Here is a 26,222-nt window from a genome sequence, read left to right on the forward strand (position 1 = left end):
CTGAAACCGCTGATTGCATTGTCTTTCGTACAACCAGGCCTCTTCCGGTTTCTTTTAGGAGAAGGAGAATTATGGCCCAAACGCTTTCATCAAAATATTCCTTTCGAACCGTATTGTTAAAGATTGTGGCGCTCCTTGCTTGCTTCGAACATTACCGATCTCTTACGTTCGGAGAAAACTTATCAAACTATGGATCAAGGTCACTCTACTGCAAAGCAAGTCGGAACAAACGAGACATCAGAGGTAAGCGCCAGCCAGTAAGCTTAGTCAACTCATAAAAGTGTTTTACCACACTTGATACGCACTTTTTCGTTTACAACCAATGATAAAAAAACCAAAGGTTTATTTTTTACCAATTATTCTCTGGGACTAGAATAGAGGGCCTCGGTGCTGGTTTTAGTTTGACGCAACAGGCGTAGGCGATTTCTTAAGGCGGAAGTCACACTCCCTAATATTTCATCGGCGTTTTGGTTCAAATTCTTGAGCTGTGTGACGGTATTTGTTTGGCAGAAGATCATCATGAAAACTGGATTACTAGAATCGTATTGTTCAGGTTACTTTTGAGGGCAACAGGTAACCAATGCACGTGGTACTTTTTTCAGATCCTCCTCCTTTCCCTTTCAAATGTTCCTAAGATGTTTTCGCTCTGATTATGATCAGTTGAAGCGAAATAATGGATCATAAATTGTATAGATTAAATTAGAAGTAGTGATGAATTTCCTTGATCAAACCCAGGAATCTTGATTTACGAGTTACATATTGATCAATTATGAATTTCAAAGAAGAAAACGTAACACAATAATTCACATCATGAAAAACCGTTGAGGGTATAGAAAGGCAGAATCCTTGCTGACTTTGACCTGAAATCATATATATTTGTGTGCTTCTCTTTTTTGTTTTACTGTTAGTTTTGAAAACAGAGAAGCTGACTCCTCTGAACTACGATGATACTTTTGCCTATGGATGCTTGCACGATATCCCGATTCCAAATAGTACTTTGGAGACAACCTTCACGCCCCAACAAGAAAGAGCTGTACTCATGGAAATATTCAACCAAACAGATGGTCACCATTGGAGAAAAAGTACTCACTGGGGGAACAACTCTGTACCACACTGCCTTTGGTATGGAATCACATGTGATCAAACCAATAGCTACATTATCAGTATCGCTTTGACCAAAAACAATTTGGTTGGGGTTTTTCCAGGAAGTTTGTGGAAACTTCGTAATTTGCAGGGTTTGTGTGTAGGTAATAACAACAGGCTTACAGGTAATCTTTTTGAAATTTTGTCTGCCAATATGACCACCTTGCTTCGTCTTGATCTTGCTTTTAATAAGTTGTCTGGTGAGATTCCCGCTGAAATCTTACCAAAGATGGAATCTTTGGTAAAAGTTCAACTCTGCTGCCAATTGGGAAAGGGTCTCTCAAGTACAATTCTAAGGGACATTGGGAACTTGAGTGAGCTGCAAGTTCTCAGTATCGGAGAAAACACATTGAATGGCATGATTCCGAAGAGCATTGCCAAATTGAAGAAGCTTTGGTTTTTGGATCTTGAGAGTGTGTCATTTCTTAGAGGCGGATTTGAAAACCTTTATAATCTGTCATCTCTACGTTACATGCACCTGTCTCTTGCCGGGCTAAACGGGACTTTACCAGATGATTTTGGACTTTACTTTCCTGCTATGATTGAGTGTCTTTTGCCTGGCAATCATTTCAGTGGAAGCATTCCTTCAACAATGGGTAACATGACAAACTTATGGCATTTAAACCTGGCGAACAACGCTTTTTCTGGAAAATTACCAAAAAGCTTAGGCTCAATACCCATGCTTCAAGTTGCTGATTTCAGTGGAAATCAGTTATCGGGGTTATAAGAAGGAATTGTTTTCAAGTCAAAATCCTTAGAAGTACTTAATTTGGCTGGTAATAAACAGCTTACCATGATGTTTAATACCCTATTAGAAGCAATGGAACCCATAAATCAATCGTTACGTATTCTTAACATCAGTGACTGCAATTTTCTTGGAAAAATCTCCGCGAAACTGTGGGACTTCCAAAATTTGACTTCTGTAGATTTAAGTAGAAATAGCTTGTTTGGACAGCTTCCATCTCCCCCAGATAATATGTTATTTCTTCTTAATCTTGACGTATCTGCGAACAACCTTTCAGGAAAAATTCCTCAAGAATTTGCAAAACTCTTAGCACTGGAAGTCTTCGACATCTCACTGAATCCCAATATGCACGAGTCCAACGAGGAAAAAGGAGCTCTACCCAACTTCGTGACGGTTGATTTTAAAACTTTGACGCAGAGAAATTCAGATGATAAATTTAGGTGTCCCAATGCTCGACTCAGTTACAACAAAGGACTTGTCGTGTTAGACCCAAATTACTATTTTTACCGTCTGTGCCTTTGTAATATTGGATACTACGGCTCAGGAAGAACCTGTTTATCTTGTATGGAAGGGGGAGTGTGTCACGATCAAATGCTTCCTACGCAGTCGATGATCATTAAAAAGGGATATTGGCCTTCATCACTTCATGGAAACGTGACTCACCTAATAAGATGTTCCCAAGCTTTAGGCACCAGCGCCCTCGTAAATACATCATGCAATCCAACCGGCTCTTGTGAGTGTGGTATTGATCCTGATTGGCTTAGGGAGACAAATGGAGCAAGTGACAGACCATTCATTACTTGTAACAAGTCGTGCCTTTGTCAGAAAGGTAGTCGAGATAGGTTTTGCTCCCTTTGTGAACATGGTTATTACAAACAGGGAATACTTTGCTACGCCTGTCGTAAAAGTAAAGCCAGTGTGTACATTATAGCCGTACTTCTGATTCTTTCCATCATGCTCATTACCCTTGGGTTTTTCTTTTACGAGAAGAAGAGATTTCTATCTGTTACTTTTGTCTGTTCTCAAATCATCATTTTAACCGTTTTGGCGATGCTTCAAATCATTCCAGCCTGGCTCCTCGAACTCAACGTTATTGCTCTTTTCATCGGTTTAGCTGGAAGAGGAAAGGGTGCAAGAGGAATCATGAAGACAAGCGTATTTTATTTCCAAACATTTGATGCCTTATTGTCCAACACGGACGTTTGGCCGGTTGAGGTTTTGGAGACGCAGAGATACATTGGAAATGTTTTCAACTTTCGTTTCTCTGGCCTGGCTTGTGAGTTTCCGAGGTTGTTTGCACCACTCGGCGAGCTCGCATCTCTTTTAATTCTTCCTCTCATCTGCATCTTGCTTGTCTGGTTCTACTTCACCCTTGGTTACCTCGTCTTTAAAATTTTTGAATATCCCAATTTAGAAGAAAGACGACTTCGACTTCGGAATACCTGTTTACAACTCTCGGTCATGACTCTTAACTTTACGTACTTTCCCATTGTGAAAAAGACAGCGTCTACCCTTGCGCATTGTGGTGAGGATAATGGCCAGCGTTACTTGAGGGAGGCCCCATGGATGGAATGTGAAGGTTATGACTACACCATCTTACAGGTGTTAGGCTGGCTTGCCCTGCCTCTTTATGTGATCGGTGTGCCTTTTGGATTGTTCCTTCCTCTCCTGCACTTCAATAAGGTGGCCAGAAGACATGAAATGCCCCAGCAAGACCAAGAATCTTTGGACAGCTGGCTCGGTTCTATCTACTTGCCATACAGGGAAGAATTCCGTCCCTATTTTGAGATCATCTTTCTTCTAAGGCGGATGCTGATCGCTTTCGCGTTGTCTCTCATCAATCGTGCATCGTCCTTCCAGACGATAGCTGTTTGCTTTGTTTTGCTGGTTGCTTTGTGCTTGCAGTTGTCCTTCAGGCCGTTAAACGACTCTTACCAAAAGTTCCCATTGGAAAACACAGCAGAGACCTTGGTTCTTTTGACTCTTCATTTCTCTTTCATGAACGTAAGGTACGCAGCTCTGAACCCTGACTCATCCTTACCCATCATTTGGATGATTGTGTCGGTGAACGTGGTTCTACTTTGCGGAATGGTTGTTTCGATAATTTTGTTATTGAAAAAGGCGGGAAATGCAGATGAAATGGTTCATGAAGCAAGAGGACACGAAGAACACGCACCAGTCCTAGGGGACGGCGCTAGAGAACAATACGGAACTTTTGAGGAGTAATTGCATTAGACTATGCGTGAACTCAAGTCTAATACAGATACTTGGTAACTGTTCCTTTCGAAAGTAACGCTATCTTTGGAATTTTCTTTTAAATGTTAAATGGCCGCGTGCGCGGATACGAATCTTCTCATGGAGGGTTTTTAAGAAATTATCAACCAATAAGGATTACGAACGAAAAGAGACGCCATCAACACACAAAGATAAATTCGATACATAAGCCGACATTTTATGTTCTGTTTGTTGGATAGCTTAGATAGTTAAGAAAAAAAAAACAGAGCGATTATTACGGGTCGTTATTATCTCATAATATGCTTTTTCAATTACTGGTACAACTTTTAAGCAAGTTCTCCCTATAAAAATATTTACCGTTTGTCATAAGGAAAAGCCGATTTTTACACCAACAAATGCTTCTTAAGTAAATAGCCTCTCTTTAAGAGCGCAAATGCAATCAATTATATAACTTGGCAAATTTTTTCATATTTGCATGTGAAAGATATGGATAGCATATTTACAGCGTGTGGTGACGATATATCTTGGATGAATTTTGAAGAATAAATATATGTTATTCGCTAGCCGGTAGGTCCTTATTGGGAAAAACTGTGCCCGAAGTCTTGAGTACCGCCCGAGTACCGTGCCCTTTGAGAAAAAAAAAATGGTATCTCAATAATATCCTAGAGAAGAAAAGATTATCGGCGGCCGGTTCACATTCAGACGATACCAGCTGTTTGCTCTGTTTTGTTGGTTTCCCTGTACTTTCAGTTGCTCTCAAATCATTCAGTGATTCTTATCAAAGGCCTTGGTTCCTTTTCAATTTTGAACCTAGAGACATATGGGCCAATAGTTTGGATGATTGTGGGACTGAATGTAGATCTTCTCGGTGAAAAGATTTTCTTTATGGTCTTCCTTTTAGGAAGAGTGAATGCGAAGGAAGCATTGAGGAAATGGTAGAATTACCGCTTGAAGAACATGCACTATTTCTTGAGGAACCAAGTCTAAAAATACCAAATTCCCCAACAGATCTGCAACAGTCCAAGTCATGTTCTTTTCAGTCCATTTTGAGATTATTAATCATTGGGCCATTTTTACACTTTATCTAAGAAACTGCTTATTCTAATTAATAAGTATCGGCAGGATAGGAACAGCTAGTAATTATAACTCTTTGCCGATCATAGTTAGTAAGGATCTTCTCTACCATGGGCTGATTAAAGCATACCGAAACCAGAGTGAATGAAACTGCAGTACCTCTGGTCTGAACTTCCAAAATTCCAATTAAACTCCAGCCACATGTAGAGACGTTGAAATTGTTAAAGAGAAACCTGAGATTAATACAGCTATGATTTTGAACTTGTCTGTTCGATATTTTGTGATGATTACCTGATGGCTTCTGTTGTAACGACAAAATAAGACGAGTAAACGTAACGTCTTCTTTCTTTATTGTTGTTGTAATTACATGTCGCGCGCATTGTGACGTAGTTAAATAACATAATTCATGACACTCTCCCGGGCCGACAACATAAGCTGAAAATATAGTATACATTCATGTGTAAAGAGTAAAAAAAAATGTCTTATATTGTTCCCTTCAATATCAGTGGTTATTCTATTTGTTCCTTGATTCTCTGTGCTGCCTTCTGAGCGGCAAGTCGTAAAGGAGGACGTTGTATATCATTTTCAGGAGCTTTTTCTATGTTTTTGTCAGTCGGTATGTCTGACATCTCTAACGGATAAAGTTTCTCTATAGGTCGTGATAGTTCCTTTCCAGAAGGTACTCTTAGAGATACAGATCTTGCGAGTCCATCTTTCCCCGTGTGTAGGCTAGTTACCACATCTATTTTCCATTGGTTTCGTGGTGTGTTATCGTGTATGAGAACAACATCTCCAATAGCAACTGCCTTTTTGTTTAATATTCTCTTTCGACAAGTGTGATGTTCTCGCAGACTTGTCAGATATTCAGTTTTCCATCGTGTCCAGAAGGCCTTTATTAGTGTTTTCTGATACTGAGCTCTTTTTGTCAGTGCTTTTGTTGACATCTCAGATGGAATATAATCTGGATCTGCTTCGTTTTCTTTAGCATTCGTGTCTGGTAATGTTAGGAGACGGTATCCACATAAGAAATGTGATGGCGTTAGAGAGGCATCGTTGATGTCTGTGTAAGGGTATGTTAAGGGTCGGCTGTTTAACACTGCTTCTACTTCAGTAAGTATTGTGTTTAGTTCAATCATGTTTAGGCAGGCTTTCCCCAGAGTTTTCTTTAAACATCTTTTCATTAGACCAATAAGCCGCTCGTAAAATCCTCCCCACCACGGAGCTCTTTCAGTTATGAATTTCCATGTTATGTTGTGATGAGCGAGGAACTGTTGGGATGAACCTGTTCCAAGAATTTGAGTTTTGATCGTTTGAAGTTCTTGAGCTCCGGCTTTGAAGGTTTTTGCATTGTCTGAAATGATACACTCCGGAACTCCTCGACGGCTCATGAATCGTCTGAATGCTCTAAGGAAAGCACCGGTGGTCTGATCTTCTACTAATTCAAGGTGTATGGCTCTTACTACCGCACATGTGAAAAGACATATGTACATTTTAGATGAGGTTTGATTTGTCTGGTCGCGGACATATAGAGGTCCTGCGTGATCGATCCCTGTAAATTGAAAGACTAGTGATTGTTGGACTCTTGATTGTGGTAACGGTGGTGTGGGTACAGAGCGAAAGGGTGGTCCTTCGACTTTTCTGCATGTTACGCACTTTGATATGATTCTTTTTACGAGTTGTCGACCTTGAGGTATCCAACATGTTTGTCTGATGTGAGTAAATGTTTCTCGTACTCCACCATGCATGACCTGCTTATGCATAGAATGGACGATGAATGTAGTTAAGTAGTTGTCCTTTGGTATGAGGATAGGAAATTTTGTGTCGTGAGGCAGATCTGTATACTGTAGTCTACCACGACAGCGTATGATATCTTCATCGTCAAGATAAAGATCGAATTGTCGTATGATGGCAGGTTGTCTAGATTTGTCTTTGTTCTTCAGGTATGAAATTTCTTGTCTGTAGATTTTATGTTGAGTAGCTTTCAGCAAGACATTCCTGGCTTCCACGATATCTTTCGCTGTAAAAGTTTCACTGTATACTTTTCTTTTTCTCCGAGGGTCTGAATGGGGGGGTCAAAATGTCGGTTGTCGGTTAAAATTTCATTACTTTGTCGGTTGTCGGTTAAGATTTTTGACCTTTGTCGGTTGTCGGTAAATCTCAGTTAATAATTAAAAATACACGTTAATTATTCACATTTATTATGCAATTTGCCCAGTTTTAAGACTTTAAACTCTAGACGAAGTGTAATACTTGTAATAATTCATTATTTGTTTTCACTTAAACCTCGTTAACGCTGTTTTTTAATTTAGCAACGTGCTCATCTACCCCACTTTTGTTTGCAAATCTAGTATACCGATAAAATTCACCAAAGCTTTTATTATAGATGTGAATTTGTTTCCTGTCGACTACGGGGCATCGAAGTAAATCAAGAGAGGTAAATTCTACAAAGAATGAAACACCCACTCTAGCCCCTGGGATACCTAATTTTAATTTGTATGCTACGGAAGTCTTTTTTCCGAGACGTCCACAAAAACTCACTACACTTATTATTCAACGGCTCTGGTGGCTTTTCTGCGAGGTTTCTTTTTTTTCTCTTTTTTTTTTTGCCAAAAATTTGGTTGTCATACGTATCAATCTGCACCGTTAAATGGATTTTTTAACTGTTAGTACCTCTTACATGTCGAGACGCACAAATGCACGAACAGCTCTGCCGGATCGGGTAACACACGCTCTGTTGACAACCTCTGGATGTTCTTCAAAATCTGATTCCTCGTCATCCGAATCTCTCTCATACTCATCGATTTGTACTTCTCTGTGATCCTCAAACACCTCAGTAACATCCCCTTCGTCCACAAATTGTATGCTGACAACGCGTTGTGCATTTGCTGACGATACAGTGTTTTCTTCAGGATATCGAAGCCTCTCTTCAGACTCGTCGGTGTGGTGAACGGCGTAGACAGCTGGCGGCAAGGCCCCAGCCTTATCTTTTGTGGTCTCACTTCTAACCGTCCGTTGGCGTACTGGTCTGTAACTCTCTAGCCACTTTGATCTGTCCTTCCATCCCTGGTGTTATTTCCTCACTTGGCAAAGGTGTCATCGTAGCTATAGTTTTTAGCCGGAATTTAAAAGAAACTATCTTTACATAGCGAACGCACCAAGTGAGCGTTTTTCGTTGTATAAACAAGGCAGTGTTTATAAACAAGGAATACCGCAGAATTTCCAAAGTAGCGAAATTTATGACTTTTGAAAATCAGGTAAACGAACTACAAGTGCTAATTCAGCCCTACCATCCTGAAACTTTTGAAGGTCTCCTTGTTGTCTTTCGTTTCTCCCGATGTCACCTCCTTCAGTCATGATCCTCTTTGCCAGATTTTCATCTTCTTTTGCTTCTTCTCGTGATTTCCGTTTCCTTCTCACTTTTGACTCGTCACCTTTCTTCTCAGTGTCGTTCATTGACTTCTGCTTGCTTTTATCAGATGTAGCCGGCGCCTTCAGCAACACTACTGGCTTTCCGGTCCAGTTTGTGACCTCTTGGATAATGTGTACTAAAATATTAAATACCGTGTGTTTTAAGTTTTCTCTTTAGTAGGCTTTTGAGAAACTTACACAGTTCTTATCAGCAAATTCTCGTCAAGATGTATAAAACGTGCACATCGAGCGAAATCTTTCGTGCGTAGCTTCCCTCGAGGAGAGAATTGAATATTATTTGAACGTCTGGTTTTCAGAAACGAATAAATTTAAGGGCGTGTATAAATAAACGGGGTCTTTAATATGTTAAGCTACACTGTTGTTCATTCGCCAATTAATCAGAAAGAAGCTTATAAACTGATTTACTCGCTACTTCTTTGTAGAGATTTTTCTTCTCAATTTTCGAATTCAAATGGACGGTGAAAAAGAAAAAAAAACATTCCGCTCCACAAAACAACAAACAAAAGACGGTGGAACCAGAGTTTAACCACGTTAATATTTGAGCTTAATATTTAACTACAGAACTAAAGTGATTCGTCAAACTCCGCTGCACGCGTTCCACACTTACCGTTGAGCTCACTGCTACTTTCATCCGATATTAAATTTGGAAGTTCAAGCTGCCATTGCCCATCCGTCACAATTGCAAAATTTTCGCATTTGCCCGCAGGCGATTTTGCCAGGCGAAACAACTTTAACGAAAATCCGCCAATTCCATATTGATGTGCCTGCTCCTTTAGTCCTAAAAACTCCGTAAGATGTTTTTTTAGTTCAGATACTCCTCTATGAGCTTCTTTGTCTACTGGGACCCTGCTTCGATGACGTTCGATGGCGACTTCTTCACCTTTTCGAAAAAAACTCACGATGACTTTAGCAATCCCAGTCATGACCCGACCGCATGAACAAACAACGAGCAATAAAAAGACAACAGCAGGGCGTCTCGTCGGCTCGATTGTGATCCGCTGTTCTTGAAATGAGACAGCAGGGCGTCTTGTCAGCCCGATTACGAGCCGCTGTTCCAGAAATGAGCCCACGCTGCTCACCGAAAAGAAGGATCCCGTGGATTTAAAGTAATTTGAAGACAAGAAATTCTATAATTCGGCTAAATTTGGAATTAATGTGGTTACGTCGGGTGAAGAAGGATTTTCTGAGCTAGAAATCATCAAAATGCTGTTCTTTCTGAATACAAACATCCCTATCACGTCTGACCATGTCGGTTGTTGGTTAGAATTTATTTGTCGCTAGTCGGTAACTTTTTCCCCGTTTCGTCGGTAGTCAGTAATTTTTTACGCCCTTTGTCGCTAGTCGGTTAACCCCATTCACACCCTCTTCTCCATTTTCTTGCGAAGTTGATAACGCGGGCAGTGACTCTGAGTAGATGGACTAGGGTGCTGTATCTTGTTATGTCAATGATGTTTAGTATATCTGGATCATCTGCGACGTTTGTGACAATTTCCATTTGTAAGCTTTGAAGTGCTTCATGAATAAATTTTGGGGATATGGAGGCCATTGTTCCTCTGGTTCGCTAAGCCCTGGAGGTCCCTCAAACCATAGTTTTTTCTTATCGTTGAATATAATAGTGCTTACTTCACGGGTTATCAAGTCAGCTGGGTTCATAGACGTTGGGCAAAACCTCCAAGTTTGGGATGATGTGATTTCTTGTATCTTGTGAACTCGAGTTCGAACGAATTGTTGTGGTTGTTTGTTGGAAGATAACCAAGATAAAACAATTTGTGAATCACTCCAGTATATAACTTCACTGCTGTTTACAAGCTCTAAGGTTTTGTTTAGGAATTGGAATAGTTTTGCTCCCAAGAGTGCTGCTAATAGTTCTAGTCGTGGTAGTGTTGTCGTTTTCAAGGGTGCGACTCTGGTTTTAGCCATAAGGAATGCAGTGTGTATTCCGTCGTCAGCTGACAATCCTCTTAAGTAAGCGACCGCTCCGTAAGCCTGTTGGCTGCTGTCACAAAATATGTGCAATTGTGTTTTGTAACGTTTGCGAATAAGTAATGTCTGGGTACTTCAATTGAGGTTAAATTGTGGATATCATCAGTCCATTTTAGCCACTGTTCTTTTTGTTCGTCTGGAAGACTTTCGTCCCAACTTAAGGTTTGTTTCCCCAGGTCTTGAATCATAATCTTTGCCTTTACTGTAATAGGTTCCACGAAGCCGAGCGGGTCAAACAATTTTGATGCGAAGCTTGGCGTTGTTCGTTTTGTTGTTTTTGTGATAGCATCTCTTTCTCTGATCATTTTCTCGATTGAAAGTGAGAGCGTGTCACTTGTTGAATTCCAGGTGAGTCCCAAGATTTTTGTTGTTGGATCTGCTTGTATATGATCTTCTTGTGCTATGCGATTTAGAGCTTCTGAGTTAGAAGTCCATTGGCGTAGATTCATACCTGTTTCTTGAAGGTACCTTTGCGATAATGAGTAATATTCTAAGGACTTATTATCGCAATCAGTTCCGGTTATCACGTTATCCATATACATGTTCTCCATGAGGTCCCGTGCTACCCAGTTGTCCTTTTGACTTAGGTGATATTGTATTGTTGCGTTCAGCAGAAAGGGCGAGGGTGTCGCTCCAAATAGAACTCGGCAAAATCTGTAAGCCTCCAAGTTGCTTTTAGTGTCAACTGGTTGATTTATATCTTTAAGCCACAGGAATCTCGTTGCGTCTCTGTCTAGGGAGTTCAGTTCGATCTGTTAGAAGGCCTTTTCTATAGCTGCAGAGAAGGCCTTTTTGTGTGTTCTGAATTTTAAGAGAATGTGAAGGATCAGCAAGTTTAAGTCCTTGTAATTCCGGCGGTATCTGTAAATTTTTCACCTTAGCCGATAGTGGTGGACAAATAACTGGAGTTACTAGGGCTGTTATTTTGATATTTTCTACTTCTGTTGACAATGTCAGTGCCACAAGGTCGTATGTTTTTCTCCTGCCTTGAAGTGTACCGAATGTCTTCACATCTAAAAGTTCGCTTCCCATTGTTCCTAGTTTAAGGTTTGTGTTTCATCTCCTGAGTGATAAAGGTTCTTTGTGATCCTGTGTCAAATAGGATGCGTTGAACTGCTGCCTTGAAGTGTACCGAATGTCGTCACATCTAAAAGTTCGCTTCCCATTGTTCCTAGTGTAAGTTTGTGTTTCATCTCCTGAGTGATAAAGGTTCTTTGTGATCCTGTGTCAAATAGGATGCGAGCTTGATAGTACTGTTTATTGTTTCCACTTATTTTCGTAACGGCGGATTGCATCAGGATATGAGCTTTAGAAGGGAGTACATGCGTTGCTCCCATGTGGGTTCTGTTCTTCGACACGGAATCCGCTGATAGGTAATCATTCTTCGGCCCTTTGTCTTCCTTTAGTTGACTAGAAGCGCTTTGGGTTGTATTTTCTCGGTTTTCATCAAAAATTGAAGTGTGGTGTTTTTTCTTACATTTCATACGTCGCCCCTTTGAGAAACATTGGATTTTTGTGTGGTTGAGACCAAGACAGTTAAGGCAGCGCTGTTGGCGCTGAAGTAGGGATCGTCGTTCCTCTACTGTTTTAATCTTGTTGCACTTTTCAGGTCGATGTGTTCCTGCACAGTACGTGCAAGGCCTAGGTGTCTTTTGTTTGGCGTTGTAAGTTCCGTGTCGTTGTTGTGTACCGGTTAGTAGAGCACCAGCTGTTGGCACAAGCACTTCGTCCTCTGTGATTGGTTTTGGAGAGGACATATGGCCCTTCTCGCGAGTTTCGATTTCCTGTCGCATGGCGATTCTTAATCTGTCTAGGGAACTGTCCGCTGAAGGGTCAGCTTTGAATATTGAGTACCGAATTTCTTCGGGTATTTTCTTTAGAAGAATGGGAATCAATAAGCTTCCATAAGTTTCTGTTTTTACTCCAAGTGCCTCTAAACCGCGAATGTTTGCCTCGCAGGTGTCGCAAAACGTTCTGAGATTTTTGGTGTCAGCTGGTGGCGCGTCGATCTTGGATAAGGACTCCACGTAAGCGTTCGTCAAAATTTGTGGTTTGCCGAAGCGCTTCTTTAATAGCTCAATTGCTTTTTTAAAATTTTCGTCAGTCAGTGGCAGTCCAGAGATAGCGCGCGCCGCTTCTCCCTTAAGCATTCCATTTAAGTTATTAATTTTTTCAATATCGCTTAGTCCGTGATTTTTATCGATAGCTGCGCTAAAGCTGTCCCAGAATGTGAGCCATTGAAGTGGGTCTCCCCCGAATGATTTTATGTCTATTTTAGGTAAATTGATATGCATTCGTGGAGCGGGTTCTTGTTTTAAACTACTATAATGGAATTGGCTCACCGGCATGTCTTGTTTGCTCTTAAGGAGTCGTCCGATTTTGAATTGCCAGTATGATACGTCGTCTTGGAACGACAACGCCGTTTCTGTGTCTAGTTGTATGTCCTCTTCTGTCTCCAAGGACATCACGATTTTTGTAACCATGCGTGCTATTTCTTCAGCTCTTCGCGTGAGCCTGTCCACCAGCGCCTCCAATTCTGCTTGATCTGGAGTCTCCGAAGTTATTAGTTTTTCCGCTCTTTTGAAATCTTGGGTGCAGTGTCCCTTGTATGCTCCTCGGATGGATCTCAATTCTTTATTTCTTCTTCGCTCATTATATCTTGTCCGCGCTGGTCACGGCACCAATGTTACAACTGTTAATGTTGTAACGACAAAATAAGACGAGTAAACGTAACGTCTTCTTTCTTTATTGTTGTTGTTTCAATTACATGCCGCGCGCACTGTGACGTAGTTAAATTACATAATTTATGACAGCTTCGGTCGTGACCGGACTTTTCAGCGTATGTTTTTCTCAGGACTGGTCTTTATATTGTACCGCAATAATTAGTGGATTGCGTTCAAAAAATCAAACTAACTTAAGCAATCGTTAAAGTGTCGGTTTGACAAAAGTGGGAGAATATCCAAAGCAATGCAGCTTCCTAAAATTATTGTACGATCTGCGTTTTAATTTCTGTGGGTGAAATTGTGTTAAACTATAAGGACGTATTAGGAACAAAGATGTTTGAGGACATGTACGTCTGGCTAAAACAATTTATTTCTTACTATTTTTCACTTTGATTACATTCATGCATCAAATGGAACAAAATGGTCCTTTATTGGGAGGTTAGAAAAATATATTTCGTCTGAGCAAATCCAAGGAACGAACACGTACATACAGGGCTTACTTCTGGATGCTTTGCAATATGGCACGTCGCCTTGCTTTGCACTTCATTGAACTGAGTTCCACTGAATCTACAATTTGATGAAATTAATACGCTCTGAAAAGCGCCAATTTGTTTGGTATTTCATTTTCAAAACAAATGGATATATGCGGTCAGTTAATTTTAAAAGCACGATGGAATCTGTTTCTCCGTGTCACCCAACGCCACTTTTTTGTCTGTTTCGAAAAAAATTTTTAAGCCTCATTATGTCAGCAATGCGATTAACATCATTAATACATTTGCTTTGTCTGATTCATTCTAAGTTGAGATGCTTAATTAGCTCAATTGACTTTCATAGGAAACGTAAATAGATGCCTTGCGAGGCTTACCGGCGAACTGCACAGCAAAACTTTTAAATAATCCACGAGAGCTGGAGATCGCACTTGCCAAGCATGCGAGTTATCAAGGTTGGTGTGCCCCCCCATTTTCTAGTGGGCTTCCGCTGATTTTCCATCTTTTAATCAGCCATCCTTTACGTGTCAGCAAATATTTTTGATCAAGCAACTGGAGTCCTTCCTAAGTATCCTCCTTGAGGTTTTCTCTGCCTTCCTTCGCATCTACCTTGCGCAATGACAACTCCTTTTAAAAAATTTCTGCCGGTAGCTCATTTAACCTTGTTTCCCAGTAAGAGGGCATCAACTTGCTGACTATCAGCAAAAAACGTGACTGCCGAAAGTAGATTAACACGCACATACATAAACAAAATACAGAAACGGATAAATAAAGGGAAAAAATCCATTAAATAGAAAAAGAAGAAAAATTGAACACCAAAGCTCCAAGGGTTAATAGCTTTAATTGTTTTTACAAGGTCTGGTATCTCGCACATTGGCTTTTTATGGTGATTACATTTGCGCTAATATTAATGATGTCGTAAGAGTTACTTAAGAGCCTGGCATGTTGATGGTTTCAACACAAAATCCGCGGCATTTGACTCAGCCAACGGGTAGAAATCTTCCCATTTCACTACGGGGTTTCCGTTCGTTCCATCGCAAGTCTTAGTACTCTTGAGAATCTCTTCGTCTGTAAGAATTATGTCCCACAGAACAAAACCAGTCATAAAAACCCAATTACTGGTTTTCCTATTTTCCATGCTCCCTAAAGCCGGAAATCTGCCCCTCACCACGAGACCTGTCCCACAATCGTCACGTGAGCGTATCAATTTTCCATCTACGTAGAATTTCACGTAGCCCGTCTTTTTCCATATGAAACACATTTGGTGCCAATTGTGATCCTTGAGTCCGTTAAACGTGGCAGTACTAGTAAGCGAGATGGAAGTATAAGTAAAATATTATCGTTTTTCTTTCAAAAGCGTTACTCATTGAAGCAAAGCTGCATTGTTTGGATAGTATAGGAAATTTATCCAAGTTCAATTTGAAGAATTTCTCAGTCATCCTTCGGCCGCGTGAGGGTTTCTTTGCTGTTAAATCACAATTTAAAGAAAAAAAACCTTAGTTATAACTACAACAATTATTGTAAATGCTACAACCTTACTGTCGCTTCTCTGTTCTCTGTCGCTCTTCTGTTCGCTTTTGGTAATCTGTTCAAAGTCAAGAGAGGTTACTTAGACCGGAAAGCTCAGTTCATTACTATTGCGACGTAAGAGTAAATACCGCAAGTTATTCAGTGGTATGACACCTTTCTCTGGTCTTTGAACCGTAGAACGCTGGTTTTGTTTGAACTTCCTTTGCAAGTTGGAAACAATTGAAACAGTTCCCGTCAATTCGCTTTGCTCTCACTTTTCAGAAAGTTAGAAACAAATCCCCTTAATTTCTTGATCCCAGAAGGTATGAACAAACTACTCTCTTTATGCTCAGTAAAGGTATTTTAATTTTTTTTCATAGATGTCAAAGTTATGTCAAGTCAACTGTAAAGCGAAGGAATATGCTCTAAGTCTATTGAATGTTTTGATAGACAGTCAGTATTTATTTGTGTACATTAGAACACCGTTTCAAAGCAGCTCAAATCAATAGCAGCTGGTGAATCGCAGTTGAAGAACGTGTTTCTTAGGTGTACATCTTCCTAATCTGAGGGTCTCCATAGTGTTAGTTATTAGAGGTCAACGGCCATTTGACAAATCCTAACCGTTAGTCGTAAAATAGTTAACCCTTAAAAATTTTTCCTATCAATACAACGCGTGCGCGAGAGTTAGAAGGTTTAATCTACCTATGAAGTTGTATGACAAATAACTAACCATGCAAAATAATGGTAACTTGCTTTGTTACGCGCAGGTGGTGGGTAAGTTCGCTTCACTAAATCCTTCCCCAGTAAGTGTTGAAGGTTTACGACCACCTTACAACGACTGTTTACATTTGCAGGTCTGTCAAATAAGGTTACCTTCTATGATAAATAACTCACAAATTAGCTAAAATTCACCAAAGGCTTCCTTATTTTACAGTGTGTTAAGCCAAAGCGCTGGGTAAGTTCGCTACATCAAGCAAAAGGCAATATGGAGAACGAATGTGGAGAACCAAAATGCTGTCTAGCCTTGATAGAAGGCATTGTTCGAAAGTTGGAAAAATTTTTTTGGCCAGTTTAAGGGCATTTTTTAAGGGCAGAGGCAACCGTTAAAAAGAAAACTGTAAATTGGGCTCGAACAAGGCTTACTATGATTGTTTACTACAACAAACTTGTGAAACGAGCCTTACTTGTTATTGCCAATTGAACCGCTAATAATAATCAACTCGTAATAACTTTTTAAAATTTAACAAAAGTACAAGACAGTTTCAAAGATCACAAAAGCCCTCATTTAAATAATAATCGTGTTTTGAACATTTACGGACTTAGCCGCATTTGTTCATGTTCACGTTACCTTTTTGGTGGACACCTCCCTCTAAGCTTACGACGAGGTTCGAAGGTAAGAAGCCAGATTGTCATTTTTTGTTTATTTCTCTCACAGTACAATGGGAGGTCTCTACCTGGTCATCGTACTTTTTCTAGTCCTTCCAGATCCGGCATGTAAGTGTGATTATTTTATTTCAGTACCGTGTTCTTACTGCAACAGCTTCCTCTTTTCTTATCGCCTCGAGTGCGAGCGTCTCATAACAAAATAATAATAGGCAAAGTCGGCCCTAGCGGTTTATCTTTCACAGGATAGAGGTACATGAGAGAGAATTACCGAATAGGCGCCTTTAGAGAGAGAAAGAGGTTGAGAAGTACTGCCTACGACGTATTTAAGAGGTCTAATGGTCGAACAAATTACTCAAATGAGAAGGGAGAGAAATACGCTCCCCCCCCCGCTGATGTGTTGCTTTGTTCTCTCCTATGTGATGACGCTATAGCTCCTGGATGCAGTGTTTAACTTTAGGCATGTGAAAGTGAGTTTAATTTTCTATGGGAGAAAAGTAAAAAGAATACACTTTAGTCAGAGCTGGTGATAGTAAGGGTTTGTATTCCCCATAAAAATATTTTCATATAGTAACCAGTGGTACTTTCTTTCCAAAGTGACGTTAAATAATTTTCAGCTGACATAAATTGTAACTTACCTTTTCGAATGAAAAGAAACGAGAGTTTCTGAGTGAACAAGCATTTATCATTTTTTCTAGCTTTCAGTTCGTACGAAAATCTACTAATTATTAGTAGCGTTCCATACTTGAGAAGAAATACGTGCGATCGAACACGTAAGTACCACACTTTGCTTATTTCTCGTTTCAATCACACAACATTTGTTTTGAATGTTGGTAACAGATTACCCAACATTTTTTCGGGATAAAATGATAAAATGCATAGAGGAAATAAAATGATTCCTTCTAACTCCTCTTTCAGAGTGCTTGGAAATTATATTGCCACCTTCATTTTATCGCGTGCTCGGCACTAGTTCCTCTAATATCAACATTGATTGCCAAGTATCAACAAATACACCGCTTCTTCAGCCAGGCATGCTGTGAGCTTATAGCTTTCGGGAAAAATTACTGCATTTTTCATAAAAGGATATGATACTTGTTGTACCAATCAATTTATATTTGAATCCTTCGGACACTAACACCTGATCAATATCATTTTGACTTGTAGCGAGGGAGCTTTTTGATATCTTGATTAAGCCAACGTTGACCATGAACTCATTTTCTGTGGAGGACATTCCAGACTTATCAGAAATGACCATCTGTTTGTGGCTTAAGATTGGAGCAGGATGGAGCAGCAATTCAAACAAAAGAATGTACCTTGTCTCCTATGACGTGGATGCTCTAAATACATTGAAAACAAACAGCTTCTTTCTGGCCCTCGACGACAGCAAAAGTCTTGTCTTTGGAATTGGAAATGAGGCAAAGCCATGGCAAATGATTTATCAGTTGGTTTCGTTGATTGTATCGTTATTAAAGTGGAAGTTCAAATACAGCGTGCCCAATAGCGGTGGTGGATGATCTCGATCAATCTGCCGCTTTGAGCCCCTAGGATGTAATCTTCATCTGGTTATATAGAGATCATTACAAAGGTGCCAAAACGGTTTACCTTGTTAAGTTATGACTTATATTGTGAAGATAGGATTATGTTTTATCGGTTACAAACCTGACATGTGTCGTAATCTATGATACGTTATAAAATTATAATGCAACTTTCTTGAATGGTTTTCAAAGGCTACTATAATCTCTGTAGGTGCAGTGCAATTTTCGGCTCATGCAATCGTAGGGCCAAATTATACCTAACTTATTAATAAAATAAGTTAACTGACGTTTTCTTCCTTTTAGTACTTTCGACGCTACTAATCTGATGGATAACCAATGGCATCATATCTGCATCTTATGGGACGGCGCCGCAGATTCAGGATACACAAGTTACTACAGGGACGGAGCTGAAGTCAAATTTCAACCCTGTTCTGTCGGCACAAGGAACGCTGGTGGAGCGCTCCAACTTGGAGGAGGAGAAAGAACAGAGAACGTGGAGATAACAGGGTTTAATCTGTGGAATAGAATACTCACGGAATCAGAGATTGCTGAGGAAGCTAATAAGTGTGATGGAGGCATGGGTGGTCCAATTGTGAAATGGAGAGAGTTCTATAAGAAGTCACTGAGGAGGAATTTTATAAGAGAGTTGTCTCAGTGTGTAGTTTCTGGAGGTAAATATCTCAGCGCCATTGACTTTGACTGAACGTGTGAAGCTCTTAAAAACTATTGGATCACTCGTCCTTCTTAAATTGGTTAAATTCCAATATGTTACCATGGACGTTACCAAGGCCATTGTGATACATGTTTATGTATTCAGTTCAATTAATTGTAGAACACTTTAATCTCACAGCAGCCGTTACCTGGGAGTATCCGTGAGTACCAGTGCAAGGACGCTTCCTTGGGCTGCGACTGCACTGCCGTGCAGTGATGGGATAGTAGTCTTTTAGGACTAACACAAGTAGTATTTATATAACTTACAGCCAAAGCTCAGCAAAGTTCTCTAAGGCACGGCATTCAGGGAAAGCAGCTTCTTTATAAAGTATAGTTCTCATTTATAGTTATAGCTTAATCCTTTCGCAAATAGCTGTTGATGGGGGCTACACTGGATGGTCAGTGGTTTCTGAGTGCACTGCCACATGTGGTGGAGGTACCAAGACTCTCGTCAGGACCTGCAACAATCCTCCCCCAGCGAGGGGTGGGAAGGACTGTAAACACCTTGGGGCAACCAGGAAGACACAGGAGTGCAATACACAACCTTGCCGTATGTTCTATTATACATACATTCATGATTTCTACCTTTCTCTTTATTCAGTAATTAACGTGATTTCAAATATCTTTTAGTTTTTCTATACACCCACAGCTACAACCGCGCCATACGTTCTATTCTCTATTCAAAATATACCTTTTTTACACGCATGATTTTATATTGTTTTTAACTTGAAACTTGTTTTCAACTTTTTTCCATATCCACAACCAGTAATATCAATAATAGCCAAGGTTATTTCAATCAAAGTTTTTTCAGACCCACTGTACATCATAGTTGAGGCTATAGACAAAAATTTTGGATGGGGACTATACTGAATGGCTTTCATTAAAAAAGTTTTACCTGAGATAATTTCAGCGTTCAATATTTTGCGTGACGTACGGTCAGTGCTCGTTGACTACGGAAAAAATACTCAGCCTATCCCCTTCCAACGGTCTACTGTAATTTACTCACTAACTTCAAACCCGTTTTCCACTTTTTCAACTAGCTCGTCCGTTATCCCCGTCTTTTGACGTCCGAATCGTCTATGGTGGTATTGAGAGGAATCAGCTGAAGATAAGACCGGATGATGTCTCTCCTGACGTGATGCAGCTGACAATGTGCATGTGGCTGAAGCTTCAAACTACAGGGGATTGGAAAAATGACTTTAATAACATGGATTTAGCAGCATACCGTACATATAGTAGCGATGCTATTTACGTCAAACTCTATGGCCAACGTAAAGGCGGCATGCGTTTGTACGTTTTCATGTTCACATTGCATGCTTCATCGACATTTTGGTAAGCATGTCTCTAAGTCATGTCTCCCTAGCAATACGAATAATCAAGTATGTTGCATTTGTTTATTATTACAATTGAATTGAAAAGCGAGGCCATTAGCTATAAAACTGACTACGACCATCCTACCATTGCTAAAGTATAAAAGACAAAACCATTGCTTGACACTAATTCCTGTGTCTTCACGAAGCCAGTTTAAGACTGAGCAACCAGAGCACCGTAAGACAGTTAAGCTAGCAAACAGATATCTCGACAAGCACTATGTGTCGATATTGTGCGCACCTATTTTATTGTTGCTAGGTAACACTATAACATGCGCAGAGCGAGGACAACCGTATGCTTAGCCAAATGACTAACTTTGTACATCTCGATTTGTTGTTGTTTTAAAATAAACTTAGTTGAGATTTCTCTGCTTCGGGTTGGATGAGTGTTAGCTCTAAATTGAGTATGCAGAGTTTCTTGTACAATTTCACTTTTTAATTTGGCACATGTGGAGACTGAAACGTTACGCAGTAAAGTGTTTCTCTGGTGTAGTTGTCTTTGCCCAAGCAAATCAGCATATGTCTTTTGATTAACCTTTTATTTTTTTCCCATTCCTTTTCCTGACAGCTATACGAAGGGTACAGTCAAAGAGCTCGATGATCATCATTGGCATCATGTTTGTATGGCCTGGGATGGAAACGCACGAACAATTAAATACTTCAAAGATGGCAACTCGATTCCGTCAGACGATGATTGTCAAGCACTGGATAAATTAAAAGGAAATCCAAGATACCTAACTGTAGGGTATAGTAGGAGAAAACTTGGGGATGAGGTACGTTTAACTGGTTTTAACCTTTGGGACAGAGTCCTAACTAATAAAGAAGTACTCGACAACGCCAGGTCGTGCCAAGAAGTTTTGGGTAATCCTGTGGCACAATGGAATGATTTTTACAACGCAGCTCAAACTAATGCTAAGGAGCATGTTGTTGAGCCATCAGAATGCAACATTGATGGTTAATTTGTATTGACTACCGAATTAAAGTAATTTGCAATCTATTAAAATTTTGTAAGCGTGCTTATTCTTTTTCTGGTTGCAATAAACGTCCAAACATTGTTTGTTCCATTTTGCCACCTCCTCCTTCTTTTTAAAACTTTCGCCTAGGAAATTATTATCAAAATTTTTTCCTCTAATCGTTGACCCCAAACGAATCACATCTACAGTTCATGCAAAACAAGCCAGTTAGTGTGTAATGAAATGGTGACTAAAGAGATGAGGGGACTTATCCTACCCGTGTCTAGGGGTTAGTATAAGTCTGTGACTAGGAGTCTACACCTCTTACCGTCGTCTGTTTAGCTTAGGAGCAGGGACTCGTGTTGTTATTACCTTACGGTCCCTCTACGAAGCATGGCCGCCGGCAGTCGCTTATGGAAAAGTTATTGGAAACCCGACGTGTCTATTCTTGTTTTGCGAGGGAGGTTACATATCCCTTAATTTTACGAGTTCGTCATTGGACACCCTATTGAATCCAATAGGGTGAGTGGGGTTTTGTATGTTTCATATGGGGAAGTTTTAGTACCCCAGTCACTTAAAAACTTAACATAAGTTTCAAGAATCGCTTTTAGAAGGCCCTTTACAATTTGACTTGATTTCTATGAAGTGTTTCAAAATTGAGTCAATTGTCAAATCCGTTCTACACATTTGGTCATATTCTCGAAGTTAAAGGTATAAATATCTTAGATTTCTAAAAGTACTTTAATGTTTTATGTAGCGTTTGCTATTGCCGTAACTTCTTCTGACAAACTTAGAAACCTGTACGCTATTTGACACTTTCAATAAATATCCATAATTTTACCAAGAACTTTGTTTCTAATTCAGGCTGATGCTACTTGATCGTTCTCTCCTTAAAATGGTATAATTTGTTCTTGTTCAGTAATACACTTTTATAAGACCATTGGAGCTTGTTTTCGTTACTATTGGCAACTTTGTTCTGAAGCGTTTATGTTTTTGTTTACTTTGAACTACGTGATGACGGATATTTTCTTTCTATGGGACCAGTAAATGATTTTGACATGTTAGACCAGCACTGCCAAAAATTGAATTGTGAAAGCAGCACTCTGTTACAAAATATGTAACATTATGAGCACTGTAATATTAATTAATTGGAACTGAATTTCTTGCCCCGGTATAAACCAAACAGATCATCTTGTTTAAATGCACAATCGGTAGAAGTGCGAGGGAGCTTTACGTGGGAAAATTAAACAAATACTAATCTTGATCACTCGGATCACCTTATGGTCTGTTTAGTAGTTCGAATTAATTTTCTACACAGTCGATCCCCACTCTCTAGTGATGGAAATGCCACCTAAAATTATCAAATGTTATGGGAAGAACGAATCGTAAAGAGAATGAAACAGCTATCATTTCACCTAATAAAAAAACTAACATATTCCAATAGAGAAGAATCACTCTATTTTAATACAGTTTTAAAAAACTCTCTGCCACTCCCTCTCCTGATACTGAGAAGTCTAAATGAGATTTTTAAATCAATTCCAGGAAAACAGTGTTGTTTTTCTGACTTTTTTTGACAATATATCGTTTTTGTGTGACTGTTTCTTCGATTTCCCTTTCTGTCTTTTACCAAGACGCCGGTAAAGGTTAATTAAAATCTAGAGACAAAAAAACCCATATAACCCTGCTGATAAATAAAACTTTTCGCTTCACTAAATCTTACCCTAGTAAGTGTCGAAGGTTTTAGACCACCTTACGAAGACTGTTTAAATTTACAGGTCTGTCAAATAACGTTACATTCTGTGATAAATAACTCATGAATTCACCAAAGGCTTGCTTATTTTACAGTCAGTGCTAAGCCAAAGCGCTGGGTAAGTTCGCTTCATCAAGCAAAAGGTAATATAGCGAACGAATGTGAAGAAACAAACTGCTGTCAAGCCCTGATACATGGCATTGTTCGAAAATTGGAAAAAAATTTTTTGGCCAGTTTAAAGGCACTTTTTTTCAATTAGGGCAGAGACAACCGTTGAAAAGAAAACTGTAAATTGAGCTCGAACAAAGCTTACCATGATTGTTTACTACAACAAACTTGTGAAGCGAGCCTTACTTGCTATTGCCAATTGAACCGCTAATAATAATCAACTCGTAATAACTTTCTTAAAATTAACAAAAGTACAAGACAGTTTCAAAGATCACAAAAGCCCTCATATAAATAATAATCTTTGATTTGAACATTTACGGACTTAGCCGCATTTGTTCATGTTCACGTTACCTTTTTGGTGGACACCTCCCTCTTAGCTTACGACGAGGTTCGAAGGTAAGAAGCCAGATTGTCATTTTTTGTTTATTTCTTTCACAGAACAATGGGAAATCTCTACCTGGTCATCGTACTTTTTCTAGTCCTTCCAGATCCGGCATGTAAGTGTGATTATTTTATTTCAGTACCGTGTTCTTACTCCAACAGCTTCCTCTTTTCTTATCGCCTCGAGTGCGAGCGTTTCATAACGGAATAATGAAAGGCAAAGTCGGCCCTAGCGGAGTATCTTTCGCAGGACAGAGGTGCCAGAAAGAGAATTACCGAATACGCGCCATTAAGAATAGAAAAAGAGTGAGAAGTACTGCCTACGATGTATTCAAGGGATCTAATGGTCGAACAAATTACTCAAATGAGAAGGGAATGAAATACGCTCCCCCCCGCTGATGTGTTGCTTTGTTCTCTCCTATGTGATAACAATATAGCTCAGGGATGCAGTGTTTAACTTTAGGCATATGAGAGTGAGTTTAATTTCTATCGAAGAAAAGCAGAAAGAGTACATTCTAGTCAGAGTTGGTGATAGTAAAGGTTTGTATTCCCCTTAAACTACAGGCCCTATTTACAGTAAAATAGCTCTGAAAGCTTGGGTCTCCATAAAATATCTTTAGAGTTAGAATATAGTAACCAATACTACTTTCTTTCGAGAGTGACGTTAATTGATTTTCAGCTCACATAAAATGTAACTTACCTTTTCGAATGAAAAAAACGAGAGTTTCTGAGTGAACAATCATTTATCATTTTTTCCAGCTTTCAGTTCGTACGAAAATCTACTAATTATTAGAAGTGTTCCATACTTGAGAAAGAATACGTGCGATCGAACACGTGAGTACAACACTTTGCTTATTTCTTCACTTTAGTAAGTAGACGAATTATGTCTTACTCCGTACATCATCATTTTGCCCGACACTTTACTTACTTCCAACATAAATTGACCAACACTCGTCTAACATTTGTTTTGAATGTTGGTTATAGATTACCCAGCATTTTTTCGGGATAAAATGATAAAATTCTTAGAAGGAAATAAGTTAATCTCTTCCAAATTTTATTTCAGAGCTAGCGGTATTGCTTAGAAATTATTGCCACCCTCATTTTATCGCGTGCTTGGCACTAGTTCTTCTAATGTCAACATGGATAGCCAAGTGTCGACAAATTCACCGCTTCACTGTGCAATTCACAGAACGGTGCAGTGTACAGCCCGCCAGGCACGCAGTGAACTTATGACTTTCGTATTCTTGTGCAATCATCTTTGGAAAAAAATGTGCTTTATTTTTCATAAAAGGATTTGTACTAATTTACATTTTAATCCTTCGGACACTACCACCTGATCAATATCATTTTGTTTTTATATCTTTTTAGCGAGGGAGCTTTTTGATATCTTAATTAAGCCAACATTGGCCATAAACTCATTTTCTGTGGAGGACATTCCAGACATATCAGAAATGACCATCTGTTTGTGGCTTAAGATTGGAGCGGGATGGAGCAGCAGTTCAAACAAAAGAATGTACCTTGTCTCCTATGACGTGGATGCTCCGAATACGTTAAAAACAAACAGCTTCTTTCTAGGCCTCGACGACAGCAAACATCTAGTCTTTGGAATTGGAACTGAGGCACAGCCGTGGTAAGTGATAAATAAGCTGATATCGTTATCAGGCTGGACAACGCTTAATTATAGAATGCACAACAGCGGTGACAGATGATTTCAGAAGATAGATGCAAAGTTTCAAACTTCACGGGGTTATACCGATGGGAATAGTCATCAAATTGCTAACACTATTCACCAGTAGTGACATACACTTTACAGATAGGACTTTAAGCCACAGGTTACAAAACTGTGCTCTGTTGTTTTTTCCAATGCTTAATCACATTTAGCACGCTTATTTGCACGAGTGGTTTTCAAAGCCTAACATTCATGTTTGTATAGTACAGATGCATTATGTGGTTTGCACAATCGTGGGGCTAACATTATCAGGGACCTACATGGATTGCAAACATCTCACGTGATACAAAATGTAATTAAATAAGTTATCTGACTCTCTGTTCCTTAGTACTTTCGACGCTACTAATCTGATGGATGACCAATGGCATCATATCTGCATCTTATGGGACGGCGCCGCAAATTCAGGATACACAAGTTACTACAGGGACGGAGCTGAAGTCAAATTTCAACCCTGTTCTGTCGGCACAAGGAACGCTGGAGGGGCGCTTCAAATTGGAGGAGGAGGAAGAACAGAAAATGTTGGCATAACAGGCTTTAATCTGTGGAATAGAATACTCACTGAATCAGAGATTGTTGAGGAAGCTAATACCTGTGACGGAGGCATGGGTGGTCCCACTGTGAAGTGGAGGGAGTTCTACAAGAAGTCACTGAGAAGGAATTTTATAAGAGAGTTGTCTCAGTGTGTAGTTTCTGGAGGTAAATATCTCAGCGCATTTAAACACATAAATTTAGCTATGACTAAAAGTTCTTAGCACTTAAAAAATAATGGATACTCCCACTCAACAAGACTTCATGGACGTTACCAATTTACTGGTAGGACACTTTACACTCAGAGCAGCTCCCATCTGGGAGTATCAATAAGTACTGGCCACAAGGACACTTCTTCTTTCCGATTGACTAGCTTCCTTCTTCA

The 26,222-nt window shown here is 39.6% G+C and overlaps 5 protein-coding genes across 5 annotated transcripts in view; 3 read left to right on the forward strand and 2 right to left on the reverse strand.

Annotated features, from left to right (window-relative positions):
* Positions 1-87: 87 nt before the first annotated feature.
* LOC113683930 (putative leucine-rich repeat-containing protein DDB_G0281931) lies at positions 88-4,686 on the forward strand. Its single transcript, XM_089197374.1, has 2 exons — positions 88-243; positions 909-4,686. The coding sequence occupies exon 2, from the start codon at positions 1,937-1,939 to the stop codon at positions 4,112-4,114; it is 2,178 nt and encodes a 725-aa protein (XP_089053500.1). The 5' UTR covers positions 88-243; positions 909-1,936; the 3' UTR covers positions 4,115-4,686.
* A 1,020-nt stretch (positions 4,687-5,706) lies between these two features.
* Positions 5,707-6,687, reverse strand: LOC149050340 (uncharacterized). Its single transcript, XM_089192464.1, has one exon. The coding sequence runs from the start codon at positions 6,685-6,687 to the stop codon at positions 5,707-5,709; it is 981 nt and encodes a 326-aa protein (XP_089048590.1).
* A 572-nt stretch (positions 6,688-7,259) lies between these two features.
* LOC149050341 (uncharacterized) lies at positions 7,260-9,669 on the reverse strand. The gene is made up of 3 exons (XM_089197375.1): positions 9,234-9,669; positions 8,485-8,742; positions 7,260-8,299 (listed from the first exon to the last, which is right to left on the reverse strand). Exons 1-3 carry the CDS (start codon positions 9,547-9,549, stop codon positions 8,199-8,201), a joined length of 675 nt encoding a protein of 224 aa, XP_089053501.1. The 5' UTR covers positions 9,550-9,669; the 3' UTR covers positions 7,260-8,198.
* Positions 9,670-17,917: 8,248 nt separating this feature from the next.
* Positions 17,918-22,122, forward strand: LOC149050342 (uncharacterized). Its single transcript, XM_089195879.1, has 5 exons — positions 17,918-18,138; positions 18,551-18,918; positions 19,332-19,508; positions 19,999-20,290; positions 20,897-22,122. The coding sequence occupies exons 1-5, from the start codon at positions 17,918-17,920 to the stop codon at positions 21,285-21,287; spliced, it is 1,449 nt and encodes a 482-aa protein (XP_089052005.1). The 3' UTR covers positions 21,288-22,122.
* Positions 22,123-26,063: 3,941 nt separating this feature from the next.
* The window catches only part of LOC149050343 (uncharacterized), a 1,875-nt gene continuing 1,716 nt past the window's right edge, over positions 26,064-26,222 (forward strand). Inside the window, exon 1 of the mRNA XM_089195880.1 lies at positions 26,064-26,222. This exon is cut by the window's right edge and continues 1,145 nt beyond it. The gene's annotated coding sequence lies outside the window, so the exon portion shown is untranslated.

This window comes from Pocillopora damicornis, chromosome 2 (genome assembly GCF_964200805.1).
Source record: "Pocillopora damicornis chromosome 2, jaPocDami1.2, whole genome shotgun sequence".
Taxonomy (NCBI): Eukaryota; Metazoa; Cnidaria; class Anthozoa; order Scleractinia; family Pocilloporidae; genus Pocillopora; species Pocillopora damicornis.

Coding starts and splice junctions, on each gene's coding strand:
- LOC113683930 (XM_089197374.1), top strand. CDS start 1,937: ATGATGTTTAATACCCTATTAGAAGCAATGGAACCCATAAATCAATCG.
- LOC149050340 (XM_089192464.1), bottom strand. CDS start 6,687: ATGTACATATGTCTTTTCACATGTGCGGTAGTAAGAGCCATACACCTT.
- LOC149050341 (XM_089197375.1), bottom strand. CDS start 9,549: ATGACTGGGATTGCTAAAGTCATCGTGAGTTTTTTTCGAAAAGGTGAA. Junction 8,743..9,233: donor AAGTAGCAGTGAGCTCAACG/GTAAGTGTGGAA, acceptor TTAATATTTTAG/TACACATTATCCAAGAGGTC. Junction 8,300..8,484: donor CCTTCAAAAGTTTCAGGATG/GTAGGGCTGAAT, acceptor TAAAAACTATAG/CTACGATGACACCTTTGCCA.
- LOC149050342 (XM_089195879.1), top strand. CDS start 17,918: ATGAACTCATTTTCTGTGGAGGACATTCCAGACTTATCAGAAATGACC. Junction 18,139..18,550: donor GGAAATGAGGCAAAGCCATG/GCAAATGATTTA, acceptor TCTTCCTTTTAG/TACTTTCGACGCTACTAATC. Junction 19,509..19,998: donor GTGCAATACACAACCTTGCC/GTATGTTCTATT, acceptor TTTTTCAACTAG/CTCGTCCGTTATCCCCGTCT.